General features: G+C 39.6%; 2 protein-coding genes across 3 annotated transcripts; one reads left to right on the plus strand and one right to left on the minus strand.

Annotated features, from left to right (window-relative positions):
* The first annotated feature begins 4,479 nt into the window (after positions 1-4,479).
* LOC140930533 (uncharacterized) lies at positions 4,480-10,709 on the plus strand. 2 transcript variants are annotated; one of them, XM_073380256.1, is made up of 6 exons: positions 4,480-4,667; positions 6,378-6,681; positions 7,326-8,114; positions 8,702-9,355; positions 10,052-10,597; positions 10,644-10,709. In XM_073380256.1, the coding sequence occupies exons 2-6, from the start codon at positions 6,417-6,419 to the stop codon at positions 10,649-10,651; spliced, it is 2,262 nt and encodes a 753-aa protein (XP_073236357.1). In that variant the 5' UTR covers positions 4,480-4,667; positions 6,378-6,416; the 3' UTR covers positions 10,652-10,709. The 2 variants fall into 2 exon arrangements, with proteins under 2 accessions (XP_073236357.1, XP_073236356.1); XM_073380255.1 differs by having other exon boundaries at positions 10,052-10,709.
* A 2,259-nt stretch (positions 10,710-12,968) lies between these two features.
* On the minus strand, positions 12,969-19,714 carry LOC140930542 (uncharacterized). Its single transcript, XM_073380270.1, has 3 exons — positions 19,588-19,714; positions 14,615-14,725; positions 12,969-13,815 (listed from the first exon to the last, which is right to left on the minus strand). Exons 1-3 carry the CDS (start codon positions 19,654-19,656, stop codon positions 13,645-13,647), a joined length of 351 nt encoding a protein of 116 aa, XP_073236371.1. The 5' UTR covers positions 19,657-19,714; the 3' UTR covers positions 12,969-13,644.
* Positions 19,715-19,784: the final 70 nt, after the last annotated feature.

Raw genomic sequence — 19,784 nt, forward strand, 5'->3', positions numbered from 1 at the left:
GAAAACATTTGCTGACCAAGCCCCTGTGCTTAGTTAACGTGTCAACAGGCACCGTAATGGTGGTAACAAAAGAACAGGGAGTTGTAATCAAGGGCCCACTCGACTGTGTGCACTGAAACTCAGTTGCTAGCACTAATGTTACATCGCTGGAAGCATTTCTCTCACCCGTCCCTCTCGTTTGCGCCTTATTTTGCGGCACGCTTCGCTCTTCAGTCGGAATGGATAGTTTAAGTACAGGCTCTAGTGTATGTATGTACTTCCTGTAAAGGCTATCTTACCGCCTGCTCCATCCTTTAGTAGTTGATACGATGGAACTGTCCATCGGTCCCATCAGACATTACAACTGCACTTACTACTAGAGCATGAGTTTGTAAGTGTTCCCCTGCCTGAAGTCAATGCAAAGTCTCTTAATGCACCACAGGACACTTAAGTCCAGTATGAGAGTTTTAAAATCATGAACACGTGTGGTGTAATATAACCTAAAATTGCCTAATCCTCACATGGCAGTGAATTCATATAAAGGATTTGTATGGAAAATTTTCATAGCAAATCCTTTATGTTCACCGCCATTTGACGATTACGCAACATGATACAGCACGCACTATCACACTGAGCTTGGGTTGCCTGTACATCTTTTTTTTTTCTATACGAATATATTTTATGAGAATATGAGGCTGAAATTTGCAAAATTTTAAGAATATTTTAAGAATACTGACCCGAAGCTGAGATTTCGAAAAGGATGATTATTTTGAGTGATTAAAGTCTAACAGATATGTTTTTATGACTTAATTATTGCTTCCTACCACGGCAAAACTACCCAACAAAACGAAGAAACCTGCACTGGTTATATCCAAATGTTCAGTACTAATGACAGCCTGTTTCTGGTGTTCAGATCGTGGGGACAGCGCAAAGAGATGTGCAGGGTCGTAACCAGGTATATTTTTTCCTCGCTGATCCCAATTTTTAGCTCCAAATTTTGATCCCTGATCCCAGAATGTAGCAAAATTTGATCCCTGATCCCACGTAAATTTTATGATCCCATAGAGAGGTGTGATCAAGTTATGTTTCCCCGACGTCGATTATCATTCATTAATAATTTATCTCATGCAAGTAGATGTTTATTTGTTCATTCTGAATCACGTTCTCATTTTGTCTTCCATGATGTATTAAGGAATTATTTGAATTCTGCTGCTTGCTTCTGAAAAATGCTCGGTCCATTACACATTACCTGATTAATTAACTTTTTCAAAACTTTCTTGGTTGAGAAATGTAAAACTCGTATGATGCTATGACTAAAAGAAAACACTCTATTAAACAATGCGATAAAAATAGACGAGATATAGACGACAATTAAATAAAAAACTAAATCTCCACGTTTCGACGGCTTCAAGTTAACGTCACGTAAGAAATGAATAAAAGGACTGAATCTAAATATATGGCAAAAGAATCTCTATAAGGCACGACACTTATACCATCGAATTTTCAATTATGAAGAAACGTGGATCGAAGTTCGTTTTTTTGATTTTTGAGACTTTGTTCATTAACGAATAGAATTGTCTTCAAGTCGAGCTTCGGAAGGTGAGCTGGCAAGGAGAAAAATACACACAATGGGAGCCAAGACCGAGCGCGAAGCACAAGGTAAGAGAGCGCAAGGCCACCTACAACCACGAAGGACTATGAGAAAGGCTTATCGAGAAAATGAGACCGGTGTTAAACATTAAAGAAGACTCCACTCGAGCACTAAAAGTGTTTACGTGACTCTTGCATGCTAATATTTCATTTCTGCCACTTATAGCCTCATTATTGTTATTTTAAGCTTTTCCATTTTATCGCAATAGTGAAATTGAGGCTGAAAATGCAAAACGTGTATTTAAAGAAGATATCTGGTGACTCTTCTCCCAGATCTACTGCGTCCAGCCTCAAACTGGGTTCTGCTATTAGGCTCTTCGTCTTCCACTTCTGCAAGATTCTCCTCTTCCTGGCTCTCATCGTCACTGTCGTCTGATTTGTTGTCTAGAAGCCCGTTAGCCAAATTCTTGAGACGCCGTTCTTCGTTCCTTCTTGTTCATTGTTCAGCCTCCCGATCAACAGAGACTCGGTCCATGATGCATTTTGGTGAGTTTTGATGGTCAAAGTTTCCTTCATTGTAGACTAAAGGATCTTCCTCTGATTGCTCAAGCCAATTTTTAGTAACCAGGTGATCACAACGTTCTTCGTCAAGGCCCTGGAGTTCTTCAAGCATTTTTAAACTTTGAGTTTGGGGCACAATGATTCCCAATCTTCTCCTGATGCTCCGTCCCTTACAAGTAATGTTAATAATCAGCTGAATAATGTACTACCCAGAGCGATTTCCGGAGGTAAGAGTTAGAAATAAGCTAGCTCAATATCCTACGATGCCTCTCGTAATAACATGTAATAAACAGGTTCCAATCGATTTGAAGTAAACGAAGATCACTCCCATCCTTTTAACACGAAATTTCCACGACCTCTTTCCCGGTATGGATTGTTAGCATGAAAGTGATGGTCAAGCTGCATAGGGCTTCGAAAAAACTGGACAGAAGTAAAGCACGCTTAAAATACTTTGGTTACTAGAATAAACAGTATCTAAACACTGATCTAAAGATCGAGGATGTGCATTTAGCGTTTTATTTCTCCCACGACCCACAATATTTTCGCTTATTCGCTTGCTTCATATCTGCGATAGTACTCAGTGATATACTCGCTGATACTTGGCGACAATGTGGTGATGTACTCGCCCGCATGACTTTTACATGCACCGATCAGTTCATCATATAACACAGGGTATCAGATTTACAAAAAACGAATTAGCTTTACCTTGGTCGTTGATGCATTTCATGTCTGTGATGACGATTCGGTGAACGAGACCTTTTCGACTGAGATTTCCGAGATCTACGTAAAGAAAAATGTCCTTTAAGATCTGTCAAGGACAATGTATCTGATGCATTGTTCTCTATTACTATAGTTACTCTTTCTGACACAGTTGCGCATTGCAATAGTGAAGACCTTGTCACGGTTTTTGAAGCCAGAACCGCGTGAGAAATTACAGTGTTTCTATGAGAAACTATAATGTCGAATATTTTATCAAGCTGAAAAGAGGAATTAGTAGAACACTTAACTGACCGGCTTGAAGATCGCCTTCGGCTCGCTGATCGTAGCCTGTGAACAGGCCTTTGGTGGAGCTATTTTTTCCCCACACAGAGAGCCTGTTCACAGGCTAGCTGATCGCTGTGACCGTTCTCTCTGTCCTCTCGCTGGCGACCAGGAATAGGAACGTGATCTGGAAATATAAACAACAGTGGCCTTCAATTTGCGCGCAGCATTTTACAACCATGATCTGAACAGAAAAATATTGCAAGAGTGTGGTATAAAAATTGCAAAATAGTAGTTAGATTTTCATACCGTCGTTCTCGACTTCTTTTCCTTTACTTGCCCATCTTGCTCTTCTTCGAGAGTCCGACAAAGCGAAAACCGCAAATGCGCCAGTAAATGCAATATGACCAGGTTTTATGAGCCTTCGAGACTGAGCACCCCAGCCAAACCCTTGTTTTCGGTAAAACCGCTGGACGTCAACAATGAAATACGAGTAAGGTAAGCTTTAAAACTGCTGATTGCGTGACTGAATCGCTAAAATATTATAAAGCCAGGTCTAAGCTTTTTCAATAGACCTGAAATAAAGCAAGAATATTTTCAGGCTAAAATCGGCAGAAGAGTAAGAATATTAAGCCTGGCCCGAAAAAACAACATTCTTAATTATAGAAAAAAGAGTGTAAGTGCAAAAATTCTATCAGTCTTTTGACCTTGGTATAGTCAAGAGTTTAATATGGCAAACGTCGAGTACTGCATACGCTTGTTCACAACTCTCAACAAGAGAGATTAAGGCCTGTTCAAACACTGTACTACATGTTTCCTTGGACGGATCAAAACACCTGACATTATTATTAAATTGTGATCAGATGAGGAACTATCGATTGCGATTAAACTTTTCCAATCATCTTTACAAAACGCAAAGACAAAGGACAAAGTAATTTTGAAACATCAGAAGTGCTTATCAGAACCTGACCACAAGTTCCCCCCGGGACCAGGGCCGGACATTGTCTGCCTTGTCTACATCTGGGTCTCGGATTGGTCAGCAAAACTTGTAGAAAATAATTTCGACATTTCAAGATGTCCAAAAAGATAAATACGTCAATGTGCATGCCACTAACGTAAGTATTCAGGTCTGCAACAAAATATAGAGCGTTCGACTTATACTTAAACGCAATGCGAATTGTAAGGGCTCATTTCAAAAGTAGGCTAAATACACTTTGTCATGGCAACGGAGAACACAGTTCAGCTCGATTTGATTGGCTTCTATAAGGAACCATTACGTCACTTGTAATTCAGTATAAGGTACCCCAAAGGTCAAACTGCTTTCTTATGTCTTTAGAGGGGGAATTGTCTTCTCTCTCTCTCTTGCTTCGACAAAAACCTTATGGTTTTCATATTTTCGAACGAAAGGGCAGGTGATTCGCATATAATTCACCATCTTGGATTCCCACGGCTCTTTAAATGAACGAAGATCACGTTTGACGGCTTCAGTTCTCGGCTCAGATCCTGCCAGACCCGAGACGACTCACTACTCAATCGATCCGCCAAGATTTAGACGGGTATGTAAGTTGGTTTACAACTGGAGTTTTTGTTCTTACGATACGTTAAACACTATTTAAGCAACCTGCTTATTTTGTTGGCAGACTGTTTGAACTAGCCGATATCACGATCCAGATATTAAACCGCGACTTTCTCTCGATTCTTCCGTGATCTTTCCTCTCCAAATAATCAGGGTCGAGTTTCTTTTGGCAGCTGATCGCATGACGCCTTTTCTCCAGTCCAATTCACGCCAACTTAAATATTTAATCACATCATGGCGAGTTTTAACAACTTTGTTTACACTTTGCAAAGTTACACAATGTTCAATTACTCTTGTCATCGAGAATGACTTGAACAATGTTTTCGATCAACATAAATATAACATTCTTATACAAAGCTGTTAGCACGCCGCTTTCGATTTTATAATTGAATTCTGAACGTGGGTAATTGGCTAAGTTATTTACACACTTGTATTTTTGGCCGGATCTTTCACATAAACATTTCTTGATTTTCAACTTCGTGAATAGGGGTTGATTGCAATGGACCGTTTAATGTATTCAGTATTCCAATAACAATGAAATCAATTGAGTCATCCTCGTGAATAAATTTCATCAAACACCATCAAGTTGCTTTGCATTAGACAAAGAAATTCGTATAAGGTTTGCCCTCTGTCGTAGTCAGTTAACAAAGGGTCACAGTTTATAAATTACTTTCAGTTAAAATGGCGAGTCATTTAAAAACGATAAACAGGTCATATAAAACCAGACAGCTTTCGATTCAAATGAACGGTCTTATTGAGAAAACACAAAAAGCTATTGAAATCAACATTCAATTGAGCTAAAGATTTTCACCTGCAGATTCTTTTGTTCCTTTTTTTTATTTTCTTTACCCGCTTTTGTTCCACGTGACGAATCACTACAGAAAAAGACGCTTTTTACCTCTCGGCTTTGAAATTAATTAAGGGAAAACCCCGACTCCACCGGATGTTAAAATCAAAGGACTGTTGTCTCCATAAAAAATTAGCTTGCAGTGTTTTGTAACTGACAAATAAGTTCCCTTCCATTTGACATTCCGCCTGTTTACTAACTGAAAGTGCAATATTAGGCAATATATTAAATCACAACAATTGACTAGAAGGTCCATTGTGTAAATCTTAAACAACAACATCCGGCTTACGGAGTCGATTTTACTTTGACACAAAAACACTTCACTGCTTAACTAATCTTAGGACCAATAATCAATTTCCTTGTTATTTGTTTTAAAATTTAATTGAAAAGTATGAAGACTTAGAGTAAAGAAAACCTCATTTTTTTGGATGAGATCCAACCCCCCTTGATACCGCCCAGAGGATACAGTGCTGCTGGATTTACCATCAATTTTTTCTCGGTACGTTGGTAACAGGCCGCTAGGTTCAACTGTTCACTGTACATAGAAAGAGTACAGACTTGTACACAACCTGCTAGAATGACTATTTGAAATACTTTTATCATACAAACTGTAGAATGAGAAAAACCTTGTCGAAGCTCACAACTGTTACTATTATGGTTTTACCCTAAAAAATTTTGTATTTGTTTCGACAGTACGGCGAAAAAACAATGTCTCATTGATTTCACGATGTTTTTTTGTAACCAGCAAACATTCAGTGACATCAGTTACCAAATTTGTCTCCTAAAACGCGCAAAGAATTACTTGTTCCAGGGTTTAAAAGAAATTTGAACCATTTTATGTAGGAACAAATCTGGTACTAATAAAGGACAACTGGGGGCGCCATGGATGGCAAACACCGAGAAATCTTGCGACGAAACTGGTCCACACTCAGAAGGGATCTGGAGCCAGTGAAGTTGTTACCTCACCTAGTGAACGTCTTAGATGTCACAGATGAGCAAGAAATTAAAGTGAGAGCTACTCGAGAAGATGCGAGTGATAAGCTGTTAGACATTCTACCCAGGAGAGGGCCAAAAGCGTTTGAAGACTTTGTAAAAGCATTGCAGGAAGTCCAGCCACATTTAGCCTCTCCGTTAGTACAGCAATCAGGTAAAACATTTTCTGTTAGACGTTGTTCTGTCCTAATTATAGGGGTTTACTGATAATAAAAGAAGGGAAAATCTATGTTAAAACAGGAGCCAGGTTGTTATACTTGATTAAAAAACGACTATCACATTTATCTTCCTCTACGAGGCTTCATAGACCTTTTACTGGTGGTGTGCAAACTGTACGGGGACCCTTGCAAGAATTATTTTTGGACAGGAACTGATCCCCCTGCGATTCAAGAAGGAATTTATCATGGATCCCCTTCCATTTAATAAAAGCTCATGAACAATCATGATGCTTGATTTCATACTACCGGCAGCTGGTAATGTAACGAAGCCGTACCCTTACTGATCTTCTCCCGTATTGGTTTTATTGTGTTCAGAGGAAGGTAAATGAACCAAAAGGTTTTAAAAAAAGTTCGTCACCAGTCAGAGCTTTTGGAACCTGACGAGATTCATATTACATGAAAGATGGCAATGATATGTTGCCTCGTTTTGGTGGCAAGGCCGCAAAATCACCCCGTACATGGGCACGGCAGGTAAATAAGCCCAGCCGTTGTCGGTTTATTGGAGACGGCGTCCATAGTTATTTATCGCAGAGGCCTTTATTATTTTGCGTGATATTTTTTTAAATACTTTTTTCTAAAGAAATGGAGGAGATCAAGACAGAATTGAACCGCGCGAGAACACGTAGCGCGAGGTTGAGGGAAGAAGTTAAAATAACGAGGACGGAATTAGAAAAAGAACGACAAAATCACAAGAAAACTCTAAAGGAATGCGAGGAACTAAAAAGTATGAATAAAATGTTAATGACAAAAGGAGAAGACGATAAGAAACTCATGGAAAGCAGAATTCAACAACTGAAGACAACAATTGAAGAACTGGAAAAACAAGTATTGGCTGAAAGAAGTGAAAAAGAAGTTTATATCGAGGAGACGGAGCGCTTACGGGGTTTGTGTGACCAGCTAGACGAAGCAAGATCACGAACGGAGAAAGAGTTGTGCAAACTCAAGGAAACACTGGATGAGAAAACAAAAGAAAACAAAGAGATGGTCCGAAAGTTGTCAGACTACAACAACAATATTTTAAACGAAACATTTCTTCACGATGACCTTCACTCAACTTCTCGCCAACGAGAAATTGTCCTTTCTGATCAATCTCCAATGACGGTCCTCACTCCCCTTTGTCTTACTGAGAATGCAGTCTTGGAAAAGAACAGTAAATTTTTGAAAAATGGCGCAGACCTAGCAGTTGAGCTAGAAGAGACAAGAAAGGATCTGGCTAGAGTGGTGAAAGAGCACGAAGGAACAAAACGAAGATGCGAGGAATTAGAGAAACAACTCGAGGAAACTCTTGCTAGTATGGAAACACATCGAACAGCGAGCGTCCATGACAGGGCCACTTCTCCCGGAGAGATAGTGCAATTTGAATTTGAAGGTGAGTTTAGCACAGGGGGTAGAAATGTTTCTTAATGGAAGGAGATGACAATCATAATTGAAAAAGAAAGAAACAACGAATGAAAAAACACACACTCACGAAATTGAAGGGACGAAACCTCCTACCAGTCCCTGTATGGCGTTTTCTCCGGCCTTCTAGGCCAATGCGATTCGGTCGCCTAGCCGTTACGAACAGCAGGACCAATGTGACCCGAAATGCATGCCATGGGACGCGCACCGCGCAAATAATGAGCTCTATGGACTTGGCAAAAACCTTTCAAGATTAATTTAAGGGAGGGTCAGTGTGACGCGCTTAAGCCGGTTTTATATGTAGAGGAAAATGCGCGAAATTGCGGTGGCCGAATGTTTTTTCTTTGGTTTATTTGCGAAAAATCATTCCACTTTTTTATGCTTTTCATATTAGAAATCATATTCACCACAAAAAAGCAAATAACAGTGCTAGAACACCAACCAGTTCCAAGACCATTGTGAAAATGTCAAATCAAAAGTTAAGGAGCGTGAGTTCTGAAAATGTCAATGACGTTAGCATAAAAAACGATGTTATAAGTTGTTGTTATTTCTTTGCAGATGGGCTGAACTGCTCGCGTTGTGACGAACGTGAGGAAGAATGTAACTTGCTGCGAACTGAAAAAGACCTAATCAAAGCAAAAAAAGAGAAGTTGGAGGAGGAAAATAAGCAAATAAACAGCCGCATCAAAATATTGGGGGACGAACATATGCGAGAAAGGCAAACATTTCAAAAGGAATTGCAAAGCATGAAGGAAGAACATGAAGCTTTATCAAGAGACTTTGAGAAAGAACTGCAAAAAATGCTTTGTGGAGCAAAAGAACAGCAGTTACAGGAAATGAAAAATCTACAAGTGCAGAACGAAGAACTAAAAGAACAGATAAATAAACACAAATCTGAAGTTCATAAAATAAAGACGGAACTGAGTAGGGAAAAATCACAAGTCGAGAAACACCAAGAAGAGTTCCTTAAAGTAAAGAAAAATTTGTCTCGTGAAAAGAAGAAGGTAAAAGAAGTGAAAGAAGAGCTGTTGGTTGAAAACAAGGCAAAAAAAGACGCGTTAAAGGAAGTGGAAAAATTGATGAGGGAACTAAGCAATCAGGAAACGGACAAACGTGAAGATATTACGCGACTTCGCGAGGCCGCAAACGTGGAACGCGCCAGGTGCGACACTTTAAAAGAAGAAATTCAAAGGATGCGGAGCATGCCAGGCCGTAAGTTTGCAGTTCTGTTTATAATTTATTTGGCTACGATAGGTTTGATTAACAGCCGCTGATCGAGAAAGGAGCCCGCGCGCCTCCCTTCTCTTCTAGGTGCGGAATTAGACCGGACCCGAGAGAGCGCGGCGGAAATTGAGCCTAAGGTCGTCTCAGAATTAGGGAGCATTGTTTTCCACCGCAATTACTCGTCCCACTTCATGACCCCAAATTAGCACTTGTTGGGCAGCCTTAGTATGGCCAACAAGCAAACGTTTGAGGACGCTCTTGCTTGTTTCGACTTTTGCTCTGGCTACTTGCGATTCAAAAAAATCTTCTATGAGAAGGCCAGACGAAGGTAAGATGACGGAAGTTCGAGATTTTGTGTGTATTGTCTTTTGCTCCCTTGGTGGATCATATGGCCCCCCAAAACAAAATATTGTTGTAGTGAGTTTTGTATAAAATAAACAATATAATTATGCCATGGGATGATTTTTGAATCCCATCTGGACAAGGATTCATGTGAACGTTTGATGTACCATTTCATCCGTGTGATCTTGGATCCGCATCAAATCCCGGTTATCCCTAAAGAATGAATGTAATCTGACCCATTGCAGGAACAGACCTCGGTGAATGCTTCTTATTAATTTTATCTATATTAGCTTGCAAAAAAATGGCTGATGTAGATGCTTTTTTCGTTTTCAATTAACACAGGCGTATTAAACTACAGGAAAGATTTCGACAGACACGGCGTTCTCTATGCCCTGGGAACAAACTTTGGTACAACTCCATGGGTGAACCCCGGTGGTACCAGCGCCTCTCCTACAAGAATAATCGCCACGCGCTCCTCTGATCATAATGAGCACAGTGACGCAATTGATCTGCTTGAAAATCGCAGAGGAAGCTTAAGTGGAACAAAGGACGAAGACAAATCATGGTGGTGTGTAGACTTAACGGAAAAATACGCTTTATATCTCACCCACTACTCCCTGCGACATGGAAGAGACAATGGAATGTCAATCATTCGTAATTGGCGCCTAGAAGGGTCGCTTGATGGACGTATTTGGAAGACACTGAAAAAGCATGACAATGATCGCGGGCTCAAGGATCCTTTCCCTTACTACACAGCCACATGGCCAGTCGACGGAGAACTGGGGGCCTTTCGGTATTTTAGGATTTTTCAGACGGGCAAGAATTCCTCAGGGAGATTTAGTATTTTTCTTTCCGGTATTGAATTGTATGGAATACTCATAGACGTAGGCGGTTAATGCCGGTATTGAATTGTATGGAGTACTCATAGACGTAGGCGGTTAACGCGTTAACAACTGTTATGGTAGCCGGAGAAAACAGCACTGGATTTCCCGCAAAATTACGTCTGAGGAACGAGCATAAAAATCTTGTACTGATGACGTGTCACTAACCAGATCTGGGTAGTGCTTTTTGATTGGTTGAAATAAATTCCCCACGCGGCACGACCAATCAGAAGCCACCCAGGGGTAGTGATACGTCATCAGTACGGATTTTGTGTCAGCTGTTTCGCAGGCTGCTGTTTTGGGGAAATCTATGGAGCTTCATTTTTTAACAGGGAGAGACAATAGTTTAACTTGGCGTTGACAAGAACAAAAACGTAGCTATTTTCTTTAAGTAGTTTAAGTAGTTTCTTTTAGCCCCACTGAAGAAAGAAAAGAAGAAAACAACTCGATCGACTCGGCCACTTTTCACTTGTCTTAATATCTCCCATGGAGATTTCCACTGTACTTGAAAACTTAACTTTACAATCCAGCAAATTTTAAAGCGTCGTTTTCAGTTCATTTTTCAAACGTCAGAAATAACTAGTTATAACAGAAGATTTGCTATGATATTAAGTAGTATGGTAGTGTTACTAGACTGGGCAATACGTTTCCTACGGAAACGCTAAATAGGATTATTTAAAAGGTTTCGAAAATGTTCCCGTTTTCAGAAACGCGTTTAGTTTTTTTTTTTTTAAATTAAATTTTATTGCAAGAGTGAAATTTTTTACTCTTCATATGCGGCGGCGATTGCAATTTTAATAATTAGATAAGATATTTTTTAATATAATGGACTAAGAAAATATTAACAGAAAGGCTTATTGCACAATTTAAAGTATAAATATTTTTCGCCGATGTTATAAGTTTTAGAAGTGTGTGTGCACTTTCCTTATTGAACAAGGACTGCCTTATTCAATGTCGGATGTTTCTGAGAACTTTTGTCACAGTCTGCTTCCATTAACACTGGCTAGGCGAAGGGGGATTAACAACATATATAGACCCCGTAAAACGCCACTGAATCGTAGCCAACAGTTACCGGCGCCGTACAAACGACTTTTTGACGAGATCAAGCAAAACTAACTACGAGAGAACGACTGGAGAACTGACAATTTGGCTATCAATAGACGACTGTTTAACTGTGACAATAGACTGATCGAAACGCACCAATTACTGATTACGAGTCTTCACAGCCACTAACATCACAGCTTAACTGATAGACGACCAATAACATCGCAACATAATTGACCAATCAGACCAATAACCAGAGTATAATACCATCAACTGACGTGATACAACTCACTTTGACTCTGAAGATGACTACCGCACAAGTTGTCGAAACGTCAGTCACTGTCAACAACAACAGTCCTACTCAGGACTACGTTCACCCGGACGATCAAACTCAACCTACTTTTGAAATGAATCCTCGGTTCAAACCGTTCACAGTTCATAGACCCAGTAACTTGTTGAAAATTGCGACTTAAAACTTATTACACGGCCGGCCTTTGTTGTTCAAAGGGTGGATAGCGCTGTCCTCCGCCGGATAAATCACTATCCAGATTACACATCATTCCCGTCACTGAAGGTGCGGTTGTTATGGCTTCGCAAGACCCAAAGAGCCCTACTAGTTCTAGCTATAGCTATCCTCCCTAATACAGAGTATGCACTATTAGCCCAGGACCAGTTGAACCTTGGTACCCTCCTTACAGTCGTATCTAATCAACAATTAGAACTGGACGTTTGTAGGCAAACGGGAAGATGACCTGTGACCGTGTGCCCGCTGGTTGTTACGCATGCCGTTGCTATTATGATTTTCTAAGTTTCACATTTAAGGCGCAATATTTCGCTTCGAGCTGTTACCCTTGCTTTTCGCGTCTCTATTCCGGCTTCGTCGCTCTGCGCTCGCGCAGGTACTAGCCCGCAAACATTTGAGAAAAATAATGAAAAAATTAAGACTCCCTCAGTGTTTGCTTTATTACCCTTAAGCATTGGATTGTAGACAGACTGCTAGCAGTCCGCCTTTTCTCTTAAAATCCTGTCAGTTCTTAATATCTCAGCCAGCGCGATTGCACGCAACGACATTACAATAGGGAATTAAGACGACACGCTTACGCCCTCGTTTATTGCGGCTTACGGCTTCGCCGCTCGCTCGCTCAAGTGCATGAGTTATGCATGGAGTAACTTGCAAAAAATCAGTAAATAAATAAGTAAAGAAGAGCCTGCTCGCAGTGGAATTTGATTGAGAGCAAAAGTTGGATTGTTTCTTGGATTATTGATGGACATTCAGAGGCCTCTAATTTGTAAACACTGACTGCACTGCGAGTAGCTTTAGCGACACGTACTGTAATTCCTGATCCATTTATTTCTAAGAAGAAAACTTCGCGGAAGCAACTTTTAAGACAAGAATCTCAAGAAAGTGTACAGTACGAAGCATGTCCTTTGGGCAAGCCAACTCTCACAGTTTGCTTGTCTGTGGCCACTTCTTACGCGTCAAAGTTAATGATTTTGTTCTAAAGAGGATAAGTTGTTAGGATTCTTGCCCGTTGGGCGAGTGAGCATTAAAAGTTACTTAGCCAGCAAGAAAACAATAGAAAATCTACTTGCCCCGGAATACTGAACGGAGCGTTTTTCGAGCTCTGAGATACCCTAAGTTCCGTATTAAGCAATTGTTCACCTTTCAGTACTGACAAACTGTTACATTTTATCGAGGACATCGCTTATACAATGATTGCAGTTTTAATGAACGTGCTCACAAAAAACCTGAGGGTTTTACATTTCACATCACAGGACCTGTTTCAGGAAGATCTCTTTATTAATTAATTTATTACAATCTCTCCTGATAAATTGGCTACTGAATTTGACGGGGTCAAATACCTCTCGTAAATTCAGAGACTGGATAAATTAGGTTGTTTGGTCCCAAGAAAAGAGGAAAACGGACGATGGAGTTCTTCAGTTTTTCTGAAAGAAGCACTTGTGTCTTTTAGGATTGTAGAATCCACATTCAATCGATAAAAAGATTTTTCATGTATGTATATCTGCAGACTGCACACTCTCAGTAGCGTGTGTACCATCACAGTACGGCGGGGAGCCTGTTTGCTTACAGCCACAAAGGAATACCTCTGTACTACTCTGCTCGGCAACGAATCGGATCGGCCTGATTGGAGTGGCTTTGTGTCTACCATCACAGAATGGCTAAAATATAAAAATGATCAACGCTCACTGCATGCAATGTTCCATGTAAATGTCACATTGATGTGGAATTTTAAGGACGGTAACATGTGGTCACAAATTGTACATGGATGGCTTTGTTTGAAAACATACTTTTGACAGTAATTTCGATTAGTTTCAAACCTCCTGAAACAACCATTACATTTCGATTTGTTTTATTAATACATGTACACATGTACAGTAATTTCAAGTTATCAAAATTTAAACTAGATAGGAAAAACTTAAGGATCGTTTACATCAGTGTAAAACCATTACCTAACAGAAAACAGAAGTACGTAAAGCAATTAAGTTCTGGATATTGCAAATTTTCTTATATTTGACCATGATAAATTTTGCACTCTATATACTTGTACCCTTTCGTTTTCCCCTAATGAATGAAGAAGCAATAAGTAACCCTTAACCCGCAGAGGCTTTCATCCCTTTTTTAATTAAAAATATTCATTTCTGAGTTGCCTTAGCCTCTGTTTCAATGTGAGCCTAAGTGCAAAGCCATTGATATGAAAATCATTTTCACCAGAAATAGCCTAATTGAGTTGAAGCTGATTGGCTCCACCTAGTTCTAGTGTTCTGTTTCATACGCTTCCAAGCACAGGAATTGGCTCATTTGGTACTCATTACCCTCTCTTAAAAACCGTTCTTAAGTCAGTTTTCTTTGAATCTCTAGAAGACGGACACTTCCCCAAATGATTTTTGACTAAATGGTGTTAAGTACATGTGGTCACTTATCAAGTGGTTGCCATGAAGATCATTTTCTAGTTCATACCTGTTTTTTACTCAGTCCACATTTGCACCAAGAATATTTCTTTCCTTCAACCACTTCCACCTGAAAAGGTTCCTTTGCTGCTATGATACCAACATGACAATAACGGAATGCCTGAATAAAAGTAGAACATCATGACCATTAAGTGGCATAATAAGCAGTAGTTTGCTCATATTAAAAAAATCTCCTCAAAATTAGCAAAAAAGGACTAGTTTGAAACCATGGCAAAACTTGAGCATGCAACTATAACAATAGTGTACTGTTTCATCGACACAAGTACAGAACACCCTAAAAAGGCTTCAATTCCTACATGTACCACAATACCAACTGGGATGTAAAAAAGGACCAGCAAGATCACACTGGCTGCAAATATTGACAAAATGAACTGGATTGCATTATTGCCTAGTGAAGTAATTTTAGTTGAAACCTTGAAAGGAGACAGGAAAAATCCCAAACTGCTGTTGCTGAAACAGTAGTATAGGTCACATAGAACTAGATTGCTGATTGGCCTACATGTGTCGTTGATTGTGTGAGGGTTAAAATTGATGAGGGTGTAGCACTCCACTTCAATTGTCAGGGTATAGGGGGTACTACGATGTATGGGCTACATATGTATATGCCGCCCAATAGGATATGGTTTTTAAGGGTTGCGATCCTTAAACAGGGTATCACTTTTGCTCATTTTGGCATTGTTCCCTGTGTGTTCCTTTGTCGATAAGGTATCTAAGTTGAATCAGATAAAATTAAAGAATGCAAATGCTTGGTTACATGAGAAACAAATCATCTGATAAAACTGAGCTGTTCCCTAGAGTATAAGGAAACAATTTAAGGAAAAGTTAGTGTTGCAATAATAATTTTTTTGTATCCCCCCTCCCCCCCTTGAATAGGGTGTCATTTTTTGGGTTTAGTCCCAAAAAAGGGTATCAATTTTCACTTGTCTCATCTTTAAACAAGATCAGAATTTAAGACCCTGAGGTGCACTCATGTGCCTGAAATTTATGAGAGTACCCTCCCTCCCCCGGGTAGGGAGGGTAGCTGCAGAGAAGGCTGTATCATTCGGGGCCCAGTTGTTCAAATGGTGGATAGCACTATCCAGTGGATAAATCTTCATCCAGTGGGTAGTGCAATGCCTTCTACAATACTTATCTGCTGAATAGTGGTTTATCCGATGGATAGCACTATCCAGCTTTTGAATAACTGGGCCTGATCTTAATACTAAGAACAAGGCTGTGCTTTAAGAAAAATTGAAGGGAGGTCAGTGCTCTGAGCCTTTAAAATCCACAGTGACCAGCATTTCATTTTTGTGAAAAAAGATTCTCTGGTTGTCCAGGAGCAAAAGTTAGATGCCAGGGACTACTGAGTACAGCTAGAACAAAACCTTGAAAGGATACACTGTATCATGGATGCAATCTTATCTCTATTTTAATTCTAATAATTATAGTGGCTGTTTTGACAGGTAACATGGGATTTTCGTTTGCCTAAGGCTTATAATATCATTGTTTTCATTTAAATAAAATGAAAACTGTACTCAAGGAAAATGTGTTTTGAGCTGAACTGCAAAATTCTCTCTTTTTTTTTCAGCCCAAGTAGAGGCTTTCTTATAAGGTCATTCACTCTCATAATTCAAAAAAAAATTTTATCACTCTTGTAACTCAGGCAGTGTGTATTAGGTAATCTGAATCTATCTTGAACAAACCATACATACTGTCCTCTATGGCTGGTGTAATTATGATGAAATTGAATTTCGACCGTGCTCACCACAGAGCCTCCAGTAGCCCAGTGGCTAGAGCATCCAATCTTAAACTTGGAGGGTTGTTTCATTGAATCTCACCTGGAGCTCAGAATTTATTTTTCTTTGCTTATTCTGTTGTTTTATTCCTCTTTCTACCAAATTATCCAGTTGGTAGTTAATTTTTAGTAAGTGCCTTACAGAGGGTACAGGTTTCCTTATCTTAAAGAGAACTAGTAACAGATGGTACAATAAAAACATGTGTACATGCATGTAACAAGATGAAGAAAAAATAATGTTAAGGATTGTGCTTGACACAAATTAGATAATTATAAACAAAGAATTAATCTTCAACGAAAATTATTAAGTACTTGAGATAAGCCCCCTGCGCATTAGCTCTAGTACAGAGAATCAGAATATCTTTCATGCTTGGGAAATGAACCCACAACTTCTCAGTTAGATTTACTATTGCAGGAATTAGCTTCAAGGTGAGAAAGGAGAGCTTGTAACTGCCCATACAGAGGTACGTCTCTTATATCACTTGTGTCATCATCAGTTCTAACAGTCAACAACAACTTTGTCTTCTAACTTGTGCAAAGAGAAGGGATCTCTCAAACCATACCAAGATGAGCATTATTCAGTCTAGGAGGCCAGCAAAAAAAGGCAAAAAGCCATGTAAAGTTGACCCGAAAATTCTGGTGAAAATCTTGTTCCATTACCAACCCCCACTTCCATCTAATCCTACGACCCAAAAGCTTTCCCAAAAACTTTTCCACTGCAGAATTAAGCCATAAGTAAATTCTAGCAAAAAATAATAATAATAATAACAATAATAATAATAATAATAAAATAAATACAAAATAAATAATAGATAATAAATAACTGCTGACTGTTTCTTTGAGCTAAAGAAGCTGATATTTTTCATCTAGAGCAGAAGCCGAGAAGTGTGTAACTTACAAACAGCTTTTTGGTATTTAAGTTTTAGTTCTTACTACCCATGCACACAGTGACTAGAAAATACCTTTACTAGCTTTAAAAGTGTTTTTCCACAAAATTCCCAGGGGCTATTAAAAGGGTTACGTAAGGTACCAAGTTTTCAGAGAAAATTCACTTTTGAGCATAAAATGTAACCAAATCTGGCCATGAAATGACAAATGGTGTTATAATGCACCTATCAATGTAAATCCTGTGGGGGGGGGGGGGGGGGAGTGCGGGCAAGGGGCAGGGATTTGATGCCTGAGACTATCCCCCTGTCGGGCTTTTGATCGTGCGAAGCGACCCCGGGGTCGGGACATTTGACTTTGACCGAGAGAAGCCTGGTATCAATTCAGAAGCGGTTACCAAGTCCGTCCCTCGAGGCTTTCTGAAAGTCACGCTGTTGGAGAAAGGTATGAAGTTTTCGTTGGTTTTAATCACCATAATCTGATACTTTAAACTGTCATCTAAACAGATAATGTTTATTTTGATAAAGGTTTTATCTTCAAGTTCCCATCTGATTGTAAAACTCGATTGAAATCGAATTCCACCATGAAAGTCAGAGGATTTTTTACGGGTCACTGATCCGACCAGTTCCGACATGTTGAGCAGACATTATAAAGCATTTTACGTTTCATTAATATTATAATTATAGCACAGTCAATCTTCCTGGAGTGATTTCGTTGTTCAAAATAGGAGATGCTAGTGGAGAGAGAAAATACTAAATTACAGCGAGTAATTTAACGGAGCTTACGTTAACCATAAATAAAAGTAGTAAGAACATACATTTGAAATATTCTTTTAATTTGTTTTATATAGTGTTATAGTATTTTTTGTTTAGATTTTTTCCCCTGGGGTGGGGGCTTTTTTGACACTTTTGATCGACCTTTCGTTTCCCACCCTGGGGAATTTGATCCAAAAATTTCAAAATTTGTCAAATCCCCACCCCTTGCCCGCACTCCCCCCCATGGGGTTTACATTGATAGGTGCATAAGTTCAGCAAAAAAAGTACTTTAGCTTTTTTGATTAACATGGTCAACCATGCAGTTCAGAGAGAGAAAAGAAAGTATTTCACAATATTGGGTCACACAGCACTATAACGCAACCATGGCGCAGAAAAACAATTCTGAAATGAAACAGGGCTAATTGCTCATTTTTCTTTTGCTCTTGGCAGGGCTTCTGATAGGTTGCGGGAAAAAACGTCAAATTACGCGGGATTTTCAGAGACAGATTCGCTGAAAAAGCCGCCGATTTCGTGGTGTTTCGCGGAAATTTTTGGGGCTAACTTCATCCAAAAAACATTTGATAAAAAAAGGCTGATTTTGAGGGAATTTTCTGGGCAAATTTTGCTAGAAATCGATTGAAATTCGCAGCATTTTGTATGTTTTTGTGAATTTCACTGGATTTTGCAGATTCACCTAAATTTCACGGCTCTGCTACCAGTAAAATATCAGAAGCCATGTCCTGGACTACCAGAAAATCTTAGTTCTTTAATAGAAATCCTATGCTGGGCACCCTGGATTCACTGACTCAGAGCACCAAACTCCCTGTAATTTTCCTTAGAGCACAGCCTTGTGAAAATGGAAGTGCTAGTGTCATCTTGTAAAAAATAATTGCCAAATCCAGTATCCCATTCATTCACAATTATTACAATCTAGAATATGACTCCCTTTCTCTGTTAAAATGCTGAATGCCCCCCCCCCCCTCCCTTATGGAATGTAAATTAAGGGAGAGGGCTGTACTAGTTTCATGTACATTTGTTCCTCTGATTGGCTTGAACTCATTGAGCCTGTGTACAAATTAATGCTCCCTCCCCTCAAAAAAAAAAAAAAAAAAAAAAATTCCAAGTAATGGATCTCTCCCTCCCTGTTTTTTTTTTTTCGGGGAGGGGGCATCTGCACACAGGGTAGAACTCATCTGCTTATGAATGTATTTTAAACTATAAACAGAGTCTAGATGTATGCATCATAAAACTGTGAGGACGTGCGGAAACCTTACCAAAGTGGGCATCACCCACCCCTGCTGATTTACCCCGCCCCTACCCTTTGAGGAAGCCTATGACTGGCTGAAGCCGGCCCTGCTAACTACGTACCTAGAATGATACAACTTCGGGGAGACATAAAAAGAAGAACGAACGTATCTGAGTATTGCAGCCGTACTGATAAATCCACTGCAGCACCCGGCCGCCAGGCCGTTAAAAATTATGTAACATCTGACACCATTTTGTTTCTGGACTGACAAACGTCCTATTTTAAGAATGTATTTTTTTTACCTGCTGCACTTGAGAACTGAATCGCAGATTGACCAGTAGCTGCCTTGAATTTCTAAGAAGCAAAGCCATTGCGCTAGAAAAATTCGAGAAAGGCGCGAAGATTCTTCTAAACCGTGCTGCGAGGAGCTGATCGTGCGCCTTAAAAATTAATGGTCAGCGAAATTTCATAAATTGAATGCACCCTTCATGTACACTTC

This window comes from Porites lutea, chromosome 3 (genome assembly GCF_958299795.1).
Source record: "Porites lutea chromosome 3, jaPorLute2.1, whole genome shotgun sequence".
NCBI lineage: Eukaryota > Metazoa > Cnidaria > Anthozoa > Scleractinia > Poritidae > Porites > Porites lutea.